This window comes from Rhinoraja longicauda, chromosome 1 (genome assembly GCF_053455715.1).
Source record: "Rhinoraja longicauda isolate Sanriku21f chromosome 1, sRhiLon1.1, whole genome shotgun sequence".
Taxonomy (NCBI): domain Eukaryota; kingdom Metazoa; phylum Chordata; class Chondrichthyes; order Rajiformes; family Arhynchobatidae; genus Rhinoraja; species Rhinoraja longicauda.
Window position 1 is genome coordinate 5,720,257 of NC_135953.1, and position 16,694 is coordinate 5,736,950.

The window sequence follows — 16,694 nt, forward strand, 5'->3', positions numbered from 1 at the left end:
GTGTGCCAGGTAAGTACGGCAACAGTGCATTGGATTTTCGTTGAAGCCGGGAGGGCGACCGAGACCTGGGGAAGAAGCCTCCGGAAGCTCCATTTTCTACGACGGGAGGATTGGCACGGACTTTTCCCTATCTTATCAGGAGGAGACTGCTTCTGTTGCTTTGCCAGGAAAGCCTTCACAAGACTTTAAACTGCTGCAAATGCGTGGAGGTGCAGCAATAGCAGAAAGACTGCTTTGACTTATAAAATACTGAGACGTTTTGTTTTGCTCCACGCCCTAAAGATGGCGGCCCCCAAGACTTATGCAGCTGCCGTACAGTCGGCAGTCTCCGTGACTAAGGGCCATGAGTCGTTGGGGCGTATACACGGGGTGAAAGTGACCTTGCAGGGCAACATTACCTTCAAGGCTGTGCTAACCGCGCTGGGGGAGACTGTTGGCAAGAAGGCCATAATCGCAGGCGCGGTGGTCAGTGGGAAGGCTGTTGTCATCCTAAAGAATGAGCAGTCGGTGGCTACCGCATTGGAAAGGGGGATCACGGTGGCTGGGATTTACATGGCGGTGGACCCATGGGGACGGCCCGTGCTGGCGGTCATGCTGTCCAACGTTCCCCCTTATGTTCCGGACGCGCTCCTGCTCCCACATGTAACTAAGCTGGGGGAGGTGCGGTCTGGGCCCACCAAACTGTTGCATAGGTTGGATGATCCCGAAATGCAGCATGTATTAACGTTCAATCGCCGCGTGTACATACAGCTGGCACAGGGGATTGATATGGAGGGGAGTTTTGAGGTTGAATGCGAAGGATTCTGCTATCGCGTGTTTTGGAACACGGGCCAAGCACGCTGCCATGCATGCAAAGAGGTGGGGCATTTCCGCAGGAATTGTCCCAAGCACCGGGCTGCCAGCTCCACCAAGATGGCCCAGGAAGGCAGTGCTGGCCCATCTGGGGCTGCTGGTTCTACCACGGTGGCCCGTGATGACTTTGTTCCCTTGCTCCCATCCTCCATTCCCCCACCACCCCCATGTCCCGTACCTGTGGCGGAGGATGCCGGTGCAGTGTGGGGGGTGGATGAGGGGCACTGGGAGAGACAGAGGAGTAAGAAAGCTAAAAGGAAGAAGAAGAACGTTCAAGCGGGACGCCAGGCAGAAGGTCACCTTAATAAGGGTCCCCCGGCAGTAGATATTATCGAGCTCGCCTCTGAGCCTGAGGGTCTGAAGGCTGGAGAGGATGAGCAGGTAGATGGCGGGGCGGAGGAACAGGCTTCAGCAATGGAGCTGACTGTACCACCGCACGCTAGTGGTTATAAGAGGAGGAGGCACGGGTCCTCTGACACGGAGAACGGCCCTGAAGGTCAGGGGCGACCTGAAGGGAGGTGTTTCTCCCCTGTTGAGGCAGAGTACCCAGTACACGCTTCCTCTGGGCAGGAGGATGCCTCTGTAGTGCAGGGACCACCTGAGAGTGGTGACACACTACCCGAGGGGGCTGTTCCCCCAGGGATTGCGTCCGCTGGCTTAGAGGGTGACCAGGGGAAGATTGATGGGGGGGACTTGAGAGTGGGGGTGGGTCCCCAGCCCATGCTCCCCATTGAGGCTACGAGTCCTATTGAGGGGTGTGCTGCCCCATCGGCTGAGGGAGCAGGGGAGACTCCGGGAACATCGCCCCCTGAGGGCCAGAGCGAGGTGGTTCCCCTGGTGGTGGGGGACGGGGACTCTCTGGGTGACGGTGCTGGGCCGGGTGCCCTGGGTGCGAAGGAGGACATGGTCGTTTCGGATCGTGTCCTTCGGTCGGACTCCAGACGTACCCTCTCACTGCCCGCCCCGGAGACTTCCTCCGACATCACTGCCCCCAATCCGGTTACAGAGGGCGGTGGGGGTGTGCAGGAGCCTGGCCATTTACCAGGCAGCTTGCCACAGTTAGAGGTACCGGTACCTGCCCCCGTCACTGATCCTGGGGGTGGGATGGTGACGGAGGAGGGACCGGGTGATGTGGCCGACCCGCCCACCTCACAGGGAGGGGTGAGCGAGGCGGCTGGGAGTCAGAACAATCCAGACTCGGGCTCAGACATTGAGTGGGAGGAGGAGGGGGACGTGGAGTCCAGCGACAGTGAGTTGATGGACTATCCCACCCGCAGCACCGTGTCTCGGCTTGTTGATATCTGGGAACTCCGGAAGTTTCTGAAGGACAGCAGAGGGAAGAGGAATAAGGCAGATCTGGCTGTCGACCTCTGGTCAGACCTGACGGTACCCTTGCAGTCCATTTATGCCATCCTTCAGGAGGAGGGGAACATGGCAGGTGTATTGAAAAATGAGCGGCGCCAGCTCCAAGAGCTTTTTAAGTCCCTAAAGAAAGGGCAGAGGGCTCGGGGAGGCTCCATTCCGTCAAGGGGGGCTGGTAAAAGTTCTTGTGCGCTTTCAAAATGAAGCTCACTATAGCCAGCCTGAATATTAATGGGGCCAGGGAGTCTCTCCGTAGGTTTCACCATCTCTCGGTGCTGAGGGACGGGAGGTACGCGGTGAGCTTCCTGCAGGAAACACACACTGTGGCTAGTGACGAGCCCACCTGGCTCCTGGAGTGGGAAGGGGGGGTCTACATCAGCCATCTCACCTCCATTTCGAGTGGAGTGGCCTTCCTGTTGGCCCCATCTTTCCAGCCGGAGATTGTCAAGGTGCAGGACATTGTACCAGGCCGGCTGTTGTATCTGGCCGTGCGCCTGGATGGCGTGCCGTTACATTTTATTAATGTGTACGCCCCCAAGAGCGGTGCTATGCAGACGCGGTTAACACAAGAAGTGACCGCGCTGTTGAACACCATCGATCGGGGGGAGTGTGTTTTCCTGGGGGGTGATTTTAATTGTACCCTTGAGGTGAGAGATCGCTCTGGCATTCAGCGCGATCCGGCAGCGGTCAAGACATTAAGGGAGTTGGTGGATTCTTTTGAGCTAGTAGATGCTTGGAGGAATTTCCATCCCAACTCCGGCGCCTTCTCATACAGGTTTAAGGGGGGTGGTTCCCGTATTGACCGTGTATATGTGTCTAAGGCTTATGTGTCCTGTGTCTCGGCAGCCTCCATGCGGTTGGAGCCGTGCTCGGACCACTGCCTGGTGCGAGTGGACTTTATCCCGACGCGCACACGGGCAGGGTCCGCGTACTGGCACTTCAACAACCGGCTACTGGAGGAGCGCCGGTTCCGGGACTCATTCAAGCAGTTCTGGGCGGAGTGGAGGGAAAGGCAGGGGCGTTTCCCTTCCCTAAGGCAGTGGTGGGATGTAGGGAAGGCTTACGTCCGTCTGTTTTGCCAGGACTACACGAGGGGGTCGACCAAGGGGCGGGACTCCGAGATCGGACGGCTTGAGAGAGAGTTGCTCGACTCGGAGTCTCGCCTGGGTCAGACGGAGGGGGACTCATGTGAGTGGGAGGAGTACCAGGAGAAGAAAGGGGCACTGAGGGACTTGCAGCTGAGGAGGTCCCGGGGCGCGTATGTGAGGTCGCGAGTCCAGATGTTGCACGATCTGGACCGCGCCTCCCCCTTTTTCTTCTCCCTGGAGAAGTGCCGAGGTGCCCGCAGGCAGTTTGTCGAGTTGCTTGTGGACGATGGCTCCTCCGTCACGGATCCGGAGAGGATCGGTGCCTCAGTTAGGTCGTTCTATGACACTCTGTTCTCCGAGGGAACATCTAGTGAGGAGGCACAAGGGGTGCTGTGGGAGGGCTTACCCGTAGTGTGCAAAGAGGTGGCTGAGCGTCTCGATGATCCCCTAACTCTGGAGGAGTTGACTGGTGCCCTGCACCAGCTCAGTAGGGGCAAGTCTCCGGGGCTGGATGGGCTGACTGTGGAGTTTCTTCGTGCCTTCTGGGGTGTTCTGGGGGGCGACTATGTGAAGGTGTTGGGGGAGAGCCTGGCGACCGGGGAGATGCCCTTCTCATGGCGAAGGGCAGTCGTCGTCCTGCTGCCCAAGAAGGGCGAACTCCGCCTCTTGAAGAACTGGCGCCCGGTCTCTCTTCTCAGTACGGGTTACAAAGTCTTTGCACGGGCATTGGCCAATCGCCTGGGGCCCATGCTGTCCCATGTGATCCACCCTGACCAGTCCTACACAGTCCCGGGCCGGTCCATCCAGGACAATATCCATCTGGTCCGGGACCTGATCCATCTGTGCCAGAGGGCTGGTCAGTCCGTTGCCTTTCTCTCCCTTGACCAGGAGAAAGCGTTTGACCGGGTGGGACACGACTACCTTCTCGGGACTCTGCGGGCGTTTGGATTCGGACCCCATTTTGTGGCCCGGGTCCGGCTCCTATACGCTGCCGCAGAGTGCCTGGTCAAGGTCAATGGCTCTTTGTTGGCTCCCATTCACTTTGGGAGGGGGGTTCGTCAGGGATGCCCCATGTCCGGCCAGCTTTATTCCCTCTGTGTGGAGCCATTCCTGTGTCTCCTACGGAGGCGGCTGGCAGGTTTGGATTTGCCGGGGCCGGGGGTGGAGGTGGTTCTCTCGGCCTACGCCGACGATGTGCTACTAATGTTCACCGACCCGGTTGACCTACGGAGGATGCGTGAGTGCCAGCGGGTGTTCTCAGCCGCATCCTCCGCCAGGATCAACTGGGGGAAGTGTGCTGGGCTCTTGGTGGGTCAGTGGCAGGTGGACTCCCTGCCGGAGGAGATGGCAGCTTTTGCGTGGAGCACCACGCACCTCCTCTATCTGGGGATCTACCTGAGTCCCACTGAGGGGGCTTGGCAGGCGAATTGGCAGGAGCTGGAGGCGAAGGTGGTCGCCCGTGTGGGGCGCTGGTCAGGCCTCCTTGGTGTGTTATCATATCGGGGTAGGGCTTTGGTCATAAACCAGCTGGTGGCCTCTCTGCTGTGGTACCGGCTGGCCACTCTGGTCCCGTCCTCTCGTTTCATCGCCATGATACAGAGGAGGTTAATTAACTTCTTCTGGGGTGAGAGGAACCACTGGGTCTCTGCTGGGGTTCTGAGTCTCCCGTTGGAGGAGGGCGGTCAGGCGCTGGTCTGCGTCCGCACTCAGGTGGCAGCCCTCCGACTCAGGACCTTGCGGAGGTACGTGTACTCTGAGTGCCCTCCCAGATGGCACACGCTGGCCACGTACTTTTTCTGCCAGGGGCGCTGCCTCCAGGAGGGATCCCGGCTCCCGGTAGCGGGCATGAGTCAGCGCGCTAGGAGGGAGTTGCCTGGTTTTTACCGTGATCTCCTGAGAGCCAGGAATTTGGTCACCTTCAGCCAGGGCGCTGCTCCTCAGGGGGAGGGGGGTGCTGTGGTTGTGAGGGGGGCCGGTCCTCACCCTGTCACGGTGGGTGTCGAGGAGAGGCGTGTGCGTGGAGCGATTCCGACTGGGCTTACCCCCGCTCCGTCGGAATTGCTCATCGGGCCCACGGCACGGGTCCCTTCCCGAGAGCCGGCCCCACGCAATATGAGCCGCCTTTCCCAGATGCCCAGCGTGCCGTTCCGTGACGCGGAGAGGCGCGTTTTGTACAGGCTGCTCCTGCACACTCTCCACTTCCTCGCTGTCGTCTTCCGTCCGGACACGCCCTGGCGGTCCGTGTTACCACCTGACGGCGGGAGCGGTCCCCAGTGGAGGTCTCTCTATAAGGGGGTCCTCCCGCTTTACATCGGGGACCTGGGGTGGAGAGTGTTGCATAAGGCTATAGCCTGTAACAGATACTTGAGCCGGTTCACGGTCTTGTCTGCCGCCTGTCACTTCTGCGGCGAGGAGGAGACCGTGTACCATTTGTATACAGAGTGCGTGAGGTTACAGCCCCTGTTCCAGTATCTGAAGGGGCTGCTCCTCAAGTTCTGGCTCCATTTTAGCCCTACGCTTTTAATTTTTGGGTACCCGGTACAGAGGGGGGAGGGTCAGGAGGGAGGAGGGGGTCTCCCTGTCGGTCTGCTCCTGGGCCTGGCCAAGATGGCCATCCGCGGGTCCAGGCAGCGGGCAGTCGACGGCCTCACAGAAGACGGCTGCCTACCCCTGTTCCGGGCTTACGTCCGTGCCCGCGTGTCCCTGGAGAGGGAACACGCGGTGTCCACGGGGACTCTGGAGGCCTTCCGTGAACGCTGGTCGCCGCGGGGGGTTGAATGTATTGTTGACAGAGATGGTGGGATTTTAATGTGATAATTGTTTAATTTGTAAACTGCCGATACAGGCGGTTTTTGTTTGATCACATTTTGCATAGTATGTTTGTATGTTTTTCTTTGGAATAAAACTTTTATATATAAAAAAAAAAAAAAAAAAAAAGTGGTCAGGATGGAACCCGGGTCTCTGGCGCTGTGAGGCAGGAACTCTACCGCTGCGAACACGTGCCGCCCACAGAACCTGTGCCGTGTCCATTTTGGCCCCAATTAATCTTCACATCAGCAAAACACCATGAATAGAAGCCTAATCTATTGAATCATATTTTTTATTTGCCTTTTTTTTTTTTGCATTGCAAATAACCCTTTAGCAAGTACTTTTTATTAAAATGAATAACATTCGATTTTAAAGGTTAAAAATGAAAAAAAAAAATCCAAGCCCATAATATACAGTAATGTGCAGCGTCATTTGGTAACAGGGGTTTCAGAGTCTTTGCGAGTGAGTGGGGGGTCGAAGAGGGGAGGGGGTGGGGGGAGGAAAGGGAAACGAGGTGGGGGGGGGGGGGTCAGACCACGGAAGCCACGGACGTAACGGAGGTGATTTTGGTCCCATCGTCCGCCCAGGGCTGTAGGTTCTGCAGGGCGTAGAGAGAGGCGTTGTGGACACAGAGCGCGTCCTGGTGTAAGGGCTGATTCAGCGATTTCTGGAAGGCCTCCTGTTGAAGTTGGATCATCAGCCGGTTAGCCTGTTGCCTCTCGGCCTCTCGCTCTTCCGCCGTCTGCCTCCTGCACCGAGAGAGAAAAAAAAACATCAGGGGTCACTCACGTCCACGCCCTTGGGCGCCAGGCCACGCTAGAGAGGGACCCAGCCCTCGTTCCCACGGGCGCCCCGGGGGATTTCCGGGGCCGCTGGGCACCGCATGGGGTGGTGTGCATCCTTGACAAAGATTGTAACATAGTTTTAGTTTAGTTTAGTTTAGAGATACAGCGAGAAAACAGGCCCTTCTTCGCCCATGCAGTCTGCACTGACCACAGCGATCCCCACACATTAACACTATCTTACAAACACTAGGGACAATTTACAATTTTTACCGAAGCCAATTAACCTACAAACCTGTACGTCTGTGGAGTGTGGGAGGAAACCGAAGATCTCGGAGAAAACTCATGCAGGTCACGGGGAGAACGTACAAACTCCGTACAGACGGCGCCCGTAGTCAGGATCGAACCTGAGTCTCCGGCGCTGCATTCGCTGTAAGGCAGCAACTCTACCGCTGCGCCAGTACTACTTCCTTTCCTACACATTCTGTACTCAATACTCTGGTTGATGAAGGCCCATGTGCCAGCAGCCTGTCTTTGAAGGTTTGGGGATGCTGCCTTATGATGCTCAGTCCTACATTCTTGTGATCTGATCGTATTCACACTGCTCTCCTGCGCGGCGTGTTCGGACTCATGTTCCACTCAGTCTCTCTGACAGGCAGACTGTGTCGTTAGTTGTAATTTGCTGCACAAATTTTAGTAATTGTAACTTCCTCGCGGAAAGTGTCAGATCCTTCTGACACTGACAGGCAATTAGACAGTTGAAGTCAGGCCAGAATTAGTTACGAGCACACCTCCAGCAATAAAAACCACCAACACAGTTATCAGGCGCGGTGGCGCAGCGGTAGTGTTGCTGCCTGATAGCAACCCACCAGAGACCCAGGTTCGATCCTGACTACGGGTGCTGTCTGTACAGAGTTTGCATGCTCTCCCCGTGACCTGCGCGGGTTTTCTCCGGGTGCTCCGGTTCCCTCCCACACTCCAAAGACGTACAGGTTTGTAGGTTCTTTAAATTGTCCCTAGTGTGTTGATATAACTAGTGTGCGGATAATCGCTGGTTGGCACAGGTTCAGGCCTGTGGGCCGAAGGGCCTGTTTCCACGCTGTATCTCTAAAACTAAAACTAAAAGGTAAACTCAGTGTGATTTACCCTTGAAAACAATGAATCCAAACAAGAGTATACAATGGACAATAGACAATAGATGCAGGAGGAGGCCATTCGGCCCTTCGAGCCAGCACCACCATTCAATGTGATCATGGCTGATCATTCTCAATCAGTACCCCATTCCTGCCTTCTCCCCATACCCCCTGACTCCACTATCCTTAAGAGCTCTATCCAGCTCTCTCTTGAATGCATTCAGAGAATTGGCCTCCACTGCCTTCTGTGCCAGAGAATTCCACAGATTTACAACTCTCTGACTGAAAAGGTTTTTCCTCATCTCCGTTGTAAATGGCCTACCCCTTATTCTTAAACTGTGGCCCTGATACAAAATGCTGGAGTAACTGCTGGCCTCCACAAAGGTGCAGCGGTAGAGTTGCTGCCTCACAGCACCAGAGGCCTGGGTATGATCCTGACTACGGGTGCTATCTGTACGGAGACAACCTGTGACTGCATGGGTTCACTCCGGGTGCTCCGGTTTCCTCCCACACTCCAAAGACGTGCAGGTTTGTAGATTAATTGGCTTCTGTAAATTGCTCCCAGTGTGCAGTACGCTAGACTGGCATGACATCGAACTAGTGGTGTGTGGGCCAAAGGGCCTGTTTCCCTGTTATATCTAAACTAAACTAAACTTTGTTTAGCATTCAAGAGAGAGCTGGATAGAGCTCTTAAGGATAGCGGAGTCAGGGGGTATGGGGAGAAGGCAGGAACGGGGTACTGATTGAGAATGATCAGCCATGATCACATTGAATGGCGGTGGTGGCTCGAAGGGCCGAATGGCCTCCTCCTGCACCTATTGTCTATTGTCTATTGTCTATAGTTCCTTATTTGTCCGTTACCAGCTGCCATTTTATGTGGTATTGCCATAGAACTTCAGTAGTTTTCTTGGTTTAGTTTATTTCAGAGATACAGCGCAAAATCAGGCCCTTCGGCCCACCGAGTCCGCGCCGACCAGCGATCCCCGCACACTGACACCATCCCACACACACTGGGGGCAATTTACAATTTTACCGAAGCCAATTATGAATTGTCTTTCTGCTGACCGGTTAGCACGCAACAAAAAGCTTTTCGCTGTGCACGTGACAATAAACGAGAGTGAACTGAACAATTAAACTACAAACCTGTATGTCTTTGGAGTGTTCAGGTTAGTTTGGTTTAGTTTGTGTGGGAGCAAACCAGAGCACTCAGAGAAAACCCACGCAGGTCACGGGGAGAACGTACAAACACCGTAGTCAGGATCGTACAGCACCCGTAGTCAGGATCGAACCCGGGCCCTTCTGCAGTTGTACAGGGCCCTAGTGAGACCGCACCTGGAGTATTGTGTGCAGTTTTGGTCTCCAAATTTGAGGAAGGATATTCTTGCTATTGAGGGCGTGCAGCGTAGGTTCACTAGGTTAATTCCCGGAATGGTGGGACTGTCATATGTTGAAAGACTGGAGCGGCTAGGCTTGTATACACTGGAATTTAGAAGGATGAGAGGGGATCTTATCGAAACGTATAAGATTATTAAGGGGTTGGACACGTTAGAGGCAGGAAACATGTTCCCAATGTTGGGGGAGTCCAGAACAAGGGGCCACAGTTTAAGATTAAGGGGTAGGCCATTTAGAACTGAGATGAGGAAAAACATTTTCAGTCAGAGAGTTGTGAATCTGTGGAATTCTCTGCCTCAGAAGGCAGTGGAGGCCAATTCTCTGAATGCATTCAAGAGAGAGCTAGACAGAGCTTTTAAGTATAGTGGTGTCAGGGGGTATGGGGAGAAGGCAGGAATGGGGTACTGATTGAGAATGATCAGCCATGATCACATTGAATGGTGGTGCTGGCTCGAAGGGCAGAATGGCCTCCTCCTGCACCTATTGTCTATTGTCTCTGGCGCTGTGAGGCAGCAACTCTACCGCTGCACCAGGCTGATGGATGTTCATTACTTAAGCTTTTAAACTACTGGAGTTATTTATCCAGTAGTTTAAAGGCTTAAGTAATCGACATGCATAAACCTCTGAGGTAGAAAATTCATAAAGAGAATCATCTCTCCAGTCATAAATGATTGAGCCTTTCTCACTTACACAACACCTCTTGGTTCTAGACTCCTCTGTGAGGTAAAACAGCTTCCCAGCATCAATGAAGTTCCTTAATCTATACACTAAAACTCTCGTTTGTTTGTTTGTTTGTTACTGAACTACAGCCAAAACCGAACATGATCGCTCGACAAATTTAGACCCACCTTACTCACCGTCGTTCCTTTGGTGCTAACGGAAGAGGTTTTACTGAAATCGGTAGTGTAGGAAAATAACTGCAGATGCTGGTACAAATCGAGGCTATTTATTTCACAAAATGCTGGAGTAACTCAGCAGGTCAGGCAGCATCTCACGAGAGAAGGAATGGGTGACGTTTCGGGTCGAGACCCTTCTTCAGACTGATGTCAGGGGGGGCGGGACAAAAGAAGGATATAGGTGGAGACAGGAAGATAGAGGGGAACTGTGAAGGGGGAGGGGAAGAGAGGGTCAGAGGAACTATCTAAAGTTGGAGAAGTCGATGTTCATACCGCTGGGCTGCAAGCTGCCCAAGCGAAATATGAGGTGCTGTTCCTCCAATTTCCGGTGGGCCTCACTATGGCACTGGAGGAGGCCCATGACAGAAAGATCAGACTGGGAGTGGGAGTGGGAGGGGGAGTTGAAGTGCTCAGCCACCGGGAGATCAGGTTGGTTAAGGCGGACTGAGCGAAGGTGTTGAGCGAAACGATCGCCGAGCCTGCGTTTGGTTTCGCCGATGTAAAGAATTTGACATCTAGAGCAGCGGATGCAATAGATGAGGTTGTAGGAGGTGCAGGTGAACCTCTGTCTCACCTGGAAAGACTGTTTGGGTCCATGGATGGAATCGAGGGGGGAGGTAAAGGGACAGGTGTTGCATCTCCTGCGGTTGCAGGGGAAAGTGCCCGGGGATGGGGTGGTTTGGGTAGGAAGGGACGAGTGGACCAGGGAGTTATGGAGGGAACGGTCTCTGCGGAACGCAGATAGGGGAGGAGATGGGAAGATGTGGCCAGTAGTGGGGTCCCGTTGTAGGTGACGGAAATGTTGGTGGATGATATGTTGGATACGCTGGCTGGTGGGGTGGAAGGTGAGAACGAGGGTGATTCTGTCCTTGTTACAAATGGGGGGAGGGGGAGCAAGAGCGGAGCTGCGGGATGTAAAAGAGGCCCTAGTGAGAGCCTCATCTATAATGGAGGAGGGGAAGCCCCGTTTCCTGAAGAATGAGGACATCTCTAACGCCTTAGTGTGAAACACCTCATCCCGGGCGCAGATGCGGCGTAGACGGAGGAATTGGGAGTAGGGGATAGACTTTTTGCAGGGGACCGGGTGGGAAGAAGTGTAGTCCAGATAGCTGTGCGAGTCAGTGGGTTTATAGTAGATGTCAGTCACTAGTCTGTCTCCTGTGATGGAGATGGTGAGGTCCAGAAACGGTAGGGAGATGTTGGAGATAGTCCAAGTATATTTAAGGGCAGGATGGAAATTGGAGGTGAAGTGTATGAAGTCAGTGAGTTCTGCATGGGTGCAAGAGGTAGCACCAATGCAGTCGTCGATGTAGCGGAGGTAGAGTTCGGGGATGGGGCCAGTGTACGTCTGGAACAGGGATTGTTCGACGTACCCGACAAAGAGGCAGGCGTAGCTAGGGCCCATGCGAGTGCCCATAGCTACGCCCCTGGTTTGGAGGAAGTGGGAGGAGTCAAAGGAGAAGTTGTTAAGGGTAAGAACCAGCTCTGCTAGGCGGAGGAGAGTGTTGGTCGATGGGGATTGGCTGGTTCTACGGTCGAGGAAGAAACAGAGGGCTTCAAGACCATCCTTGTGAGGGATGGAAGTGTAGAGTGACTGGACATCCATGGTAAAGATGAGGGAGTGGGGGCCTGGGAACCGGAAGTTATCCAGGAGATGGAGAGCGTGTGAGGTGTCTTGGACGTAGATGGGGAGGGATTTAACCAGGGGGGATAGGATGGAGTCGAGGTAGGTAGAGATATGTTCGGTGGGGCATGAGCAGGCAGAGACAATGGGTCTGCCGGGACAGTTGTGTTTGTGGATTTTGGGTAGGAGGTAGAATCGGGCCGTGCGGGGCTGGGGAACGATAAGGTTGGAGGCATTGGAGGGTAGATCACCGGAAATGGTGAGGTCCGTGATGGTGCTGCTGATAAAGGTCTGGTGTTGGTCGGTGGGGTCAAGGTCCAAGGATAAGTAGGAAGAGGTGTCTGAGAGTTGTCGCCTGGCCTCGGACCGGTAGAGGTCAGCACGCCAGACTACCACAGCCCCTCCCTTGTCAGCGGGTTTGATGACCAAGTCCGGGTTGTTGCGGAGTGAGTGGGCGGCTGCACGTTCAGGAGGGGAGAGGTTGGAGTTCGTCAGGGGAGTGGAGAATTTGAGGCGGTTAATGTCACGCCGGCAGTTGGAGATGAAAAGTTCTAGTGAGGGTAGTTGGCCAACCGGGGGGGTCCAAGAGGAGGGGGTTCGCTGGAGACGGGAGAAGGGGTCATCAGTGGGGGGTGGGGACTCCTTCCCATGGAAAAAGGCTCGGAGGCGGAGGCGGCGGAAGAAGAGCTCCACGTCATGGCGGACGCGGAACTCGTTGATGTGGGAGCGGAGGGGAGCAAAGGTAAGGCCTCTGCTGAGGACCGACCGTTTGGTGTCTGAAAGGGGGATGTCAGGGGGTATGGTGAACACCCGGCAATGGTGGGGGTTGGGGTCGGATGAGGGCAGGGGGGCAGGTGGAGGGGGAGGGGGTGTATGGTGGGGGGGGTGGTGGGTTAGCAGGGCAGAGGGGGGCATGAGGACCGATGTGGGGGGTACTTGGGGTCGCCTGGCTAGAGGGGGAAGGGGGAGACCCAGTGGAACACCTGCTGCAGTTACCTGTAATAGGGGGTGGGCAGTAGGACCCAGCGGTGCTGTGGGACTCTGCCTGGTGGGGGCTGTTGGCCCAGCGCGGTGTGTGTGGGCCGGGTGGAGCTGCGACCTGCTGCTGGGCCTGGGAGCCGGGTACAGCGACGGCTGCGACCTGCTGCTGGGCGGTGGAGCGGTGTGGGTTGACAAATAGGTCCTTCTGCAGTTGTACAGGGCCCTAGTGAGACCGCACCTGGAATACTGTGTGCAGTTTTGGTCTCCAAATTTGAGGAAGGATATTCTTGCTATGGAGGGCGTGCAGCGTAGGTTCACTAGGTTAATTCCCGGAATGGCAGGACTGTCGTATGTTGAAAGGCTGGAGCAATTAGGCTTGTATACACTGGAATTTAGAAGGATGAGGGGGGGTCTTATTGAAACATATAAGATAATTAGGGGATTGGACACATTAGAGGCAGGAAACATGTTCCCAATGTTGGGGGAGTCCAGAACAAGGGGCCACAGTTTAAGAATAAGGGGTAGGCCATTTAGAACGGAGATGAGGAAGAACTTTTTCAGTCAGAGAGTGGTGAAGGTGTGGAATTCTCTGTCTCAGAAGGCAGTGGAGGCCAGTTCGTTGGATGCTTTCAAGAGAGAGCTGGATAGAGCTCTTAAGGATAGCGGAGTGAGGGGGTATGGGGAGAAGGCAGGAATGGGGTACTGACTGAGAATGATCAGCCATGATCCCATTGAATGGTGGTGCTGGCTCGAAGGGCCGAATGGTCTCCTCCTGCACCTATTGTCTATTGACACAGTCGCTGGGGGAGGCCCGCGGGGAACTGGAGCCCGGGTAAGCAGTAGTCGGCCCAGTCAGCGGATGGATGGGGAGGACGTCGTCGGCAGCGGCGGCAGCTTCTGGTAGGCCTCGGATGTCGGCGGTGGTAGCCCCGGAGAGGCGGTGGGGGTTGGCGGTTGCAGCTTCAGGTAGGCCTCGGAAGTCGGCGGCGGCGGCCCCGGGGAGGCGGTGGACGTGGGAAGCGGCAGCTTCGGTGGTCCGGGCCTGGGTCGATGCTGCTCCTCGTGGCAGCAATGGCGCGGTGGGACTCGGCCTCATGGTGTGTGGGCGGGCGGGCATGCGGCGGGGACCAGCGGTGGAGCTCCAGGCCTGCGGGCGGTCTAGTCGTTGCCAGGGAGTGTCGGTGGAGGCAGCGGTCTACTGAAATTACTGAAATCGGTGTTATATTTTTAAAGTTATTCACATTTTAAAGTTTAAATCTGTCTCCTAGGGAGGGAGGGGGGGGAGGGAGGGGGAGGAGGGAGGAGGGGGGAGGAAGGAGGATAAGGGGGGTTGAGGGGGATGGAGTGGGGGGGAAGGGAGGGAGAGGTGAGGGGAGGGGAGGGGGAGGGGAGGAGGGAGGGTGGGAGAGGAGGGAGGGAGGGGGAGGGGGGAGAAGGGAGGATAAGGGGGGTTGAGGGGGATGGAGTGGGGGGAGGGGAAGGGGGGAGGGGAGGGGGAGGGAGAGGCAGAGGGGAGGGGGAGGAGGGAGGATAAGGGGGGTGGAGTGGGGGGAGGGGAAGGGGGGAGGGGGAGGTGAGGGGGTGGGGAGAGGGAGGGAGAGGCATGGGGGGAGGGAGAGGAGAGAGGGAGGGGAAGGGGGGAGGGGGGAGAGGGGAGGGGAGGGGAGGGGTGGTAGGAGAGGGTGCTGTACCATGCAGGAGAGGTTTGGGCCCAACGGGTCCACTTGTTCTATTCATTTTTAAATGCCGATTAAATCAATATTTATTTTTCTAAACTCTGTAGACACAGTCTACTCAAAGCCTCCTTAGAGGGAGATCTTAAAAATCATTTTAGTGCAATCTTTCTCAGACATATCTTAAGGGTGCAGAGAAGATTTACGAGATGTTGCCATGACCCAAGTGCCTGAGCTACAGGGAGAGGTTGAGCAGGCTAGGACTCTATTCCTTGGAGCGCAGGAGGATTTTTTAGCTTTTTAGATTTAGAGATTCAGCGTGGAAACAGGCCCTTCGGCCCACCAAGTCCACGCCGCCCAGCGATCCTTGCACATTAACATTATCCTACACACACTAGGGACAATTTTTTACATTTTACCCAGTCAATTAACCTACATACCTGTACGTTTTTGGAGTGTGGGAGGAAACCGAAGATCTCAGAGAAAACCCACGCAGGTCACGGGGAGAACGTACAAACTCCGTACAGACAGCGCCCATAGAATCTATGAATATGACTAATAATCTAAGACTCTGTGACTCTATGTCTCTATGTCTCTGTGTCTCTATGTCTCTGTGTCTCTGTGTCTCTGTGTCTCTGTGTCTCTGTGTCTCTGTGTCTCTGTGTCTCTGTGTCTCTGTCTCTGTGTCTCTGTATCTCTGTGACTCTGACTGTGACTCTAAATCTCTGTGACTCTGACTCTGACTCTGACTCTATGACTCTATGTCTCTGTGTCTCTGTGTCTCTATGTCTCTGTGACTCTGTGACTCTATGACTCTGTGTCTCTATGTCTCTGGGGGGAAAATTTAATAGGAGTCGGAGACGTAACTTTTTCACACAAAGGGTGGTGGGTGTATAGAGCTGGCTGCCAGAGGAGGTAGTTGAGGCAGGTATTACCATGATGTTTAAGAAACATTTGGATAGGTACCTGGATAGGGATAGGTTTAGAGAGTGATGGGTCAAGTGTAGGTGGGGCATGTTGGTTGGTGCGGGCAAGTTGGGCTGAACGACCTGTTTCCATGATCTATGACCATGATTCCGTGACTCTACGACTCTTTGACCCTAGCCATAGAGCCATAGAGTGATACAGTGTGGAACAGGCCCTTCGGCCCAACTTGCCCACACCGAACAACATGTCCATAGCTACACTAGTCCCACCTGCCTGCGCTTGGTCCATATCCTTCCAAACCTCTCCTATCCATGTACCTATTTCTTAAACGTTGCGATAGTCCCAGCCTCAACTACCACCTCTGGCAGCTTGTTATGAAAAAACCCTTTGTATGAAAAAGTTACCCCTCAGATTTCTATTAAATATTTTCCCCTTCACCTTAAACCTATGCCTCTATAACTCTATGACTCTAAGAATCTATGAATATGACTAATAATCTAAGACTCTGTGACTCTATGTCTCTATGTCTCTGTGTCTCTATGTCTCTGTGTCTCTGTGTCTCTGTGTCTCTGTGTCTCTGTGTCTCTGTGTCTCTGTGTCTCTGTGTCTCTGTGTCTCTGTGTCTCTGTGTCTCTGTGTCTCTGTGTCTCTGTGTCTCTGTCTCTGTGTCTCTGTATCTCTGTGACTCTGACTGTGACTCTAAATCTCTGTGACTCTGACTCTGACTCTGACTCTATGACTCTATGTCTCTGTGTCTCTGTGTCTCTATGTCTCTGTGACTCTGTGACTCTATGACTCTGTGTCTCTATGTCTCTATGTCTCTATGTCTATGTCTCTGTGACTCTGTGTCTCTATGTCTCTGTGTCTCTGTGTCTCTGTGTCTCTGTGTCTCTGTGTCTCTGTGTCTCTGTGTCTCTATGTCTCTATGTCTCTGTGTCTCTGTGACTCTATGACTCTGTGTCTCTATGTCTCTGTGTCTCTGTGACTCTGTATCTCTGTGACTCTGTGTCTCTGAGTCTCTGTGTCTCTGTGTCTCTGTGACTCTGTGTCTCTATGACTCTGTGTCTCTATGTCTCTGTGTCTCTGTGTCTCTGTGACTCTGTGACTCTGTGTCTCTATGACTCTGTGTCTCTGTGACTCTGTGACTCTGTGACTCTGTGTCTCTATGACTCTGTG

The 16,694-nt window shown here is 54.5% G+C and overlaps 1 protein-coding gene across 1 annotated transcript in view; it reads right to left on the minus strand.

Annotated features, from left to right (window-relative positions):
- Positions 1-6,639: 6,639 nt before the first annotated feature.
- Positions 6,640-16,694, minus strand: part of tlx2 (T cell leukemia homeobox 2) — a 49,092-nt gene continuing 39,037 nt past the window's right edge. The window contains exon 3 of the mRNA XM_078408745.1: positions 6,640-6,859. Within this exon, the coding sequence (XP_078264871.1) occupies positions 6,640-6,859 (220 nt within the window). The remainder of the gene's footprint in view (positions 6,860-16,694) is intronic.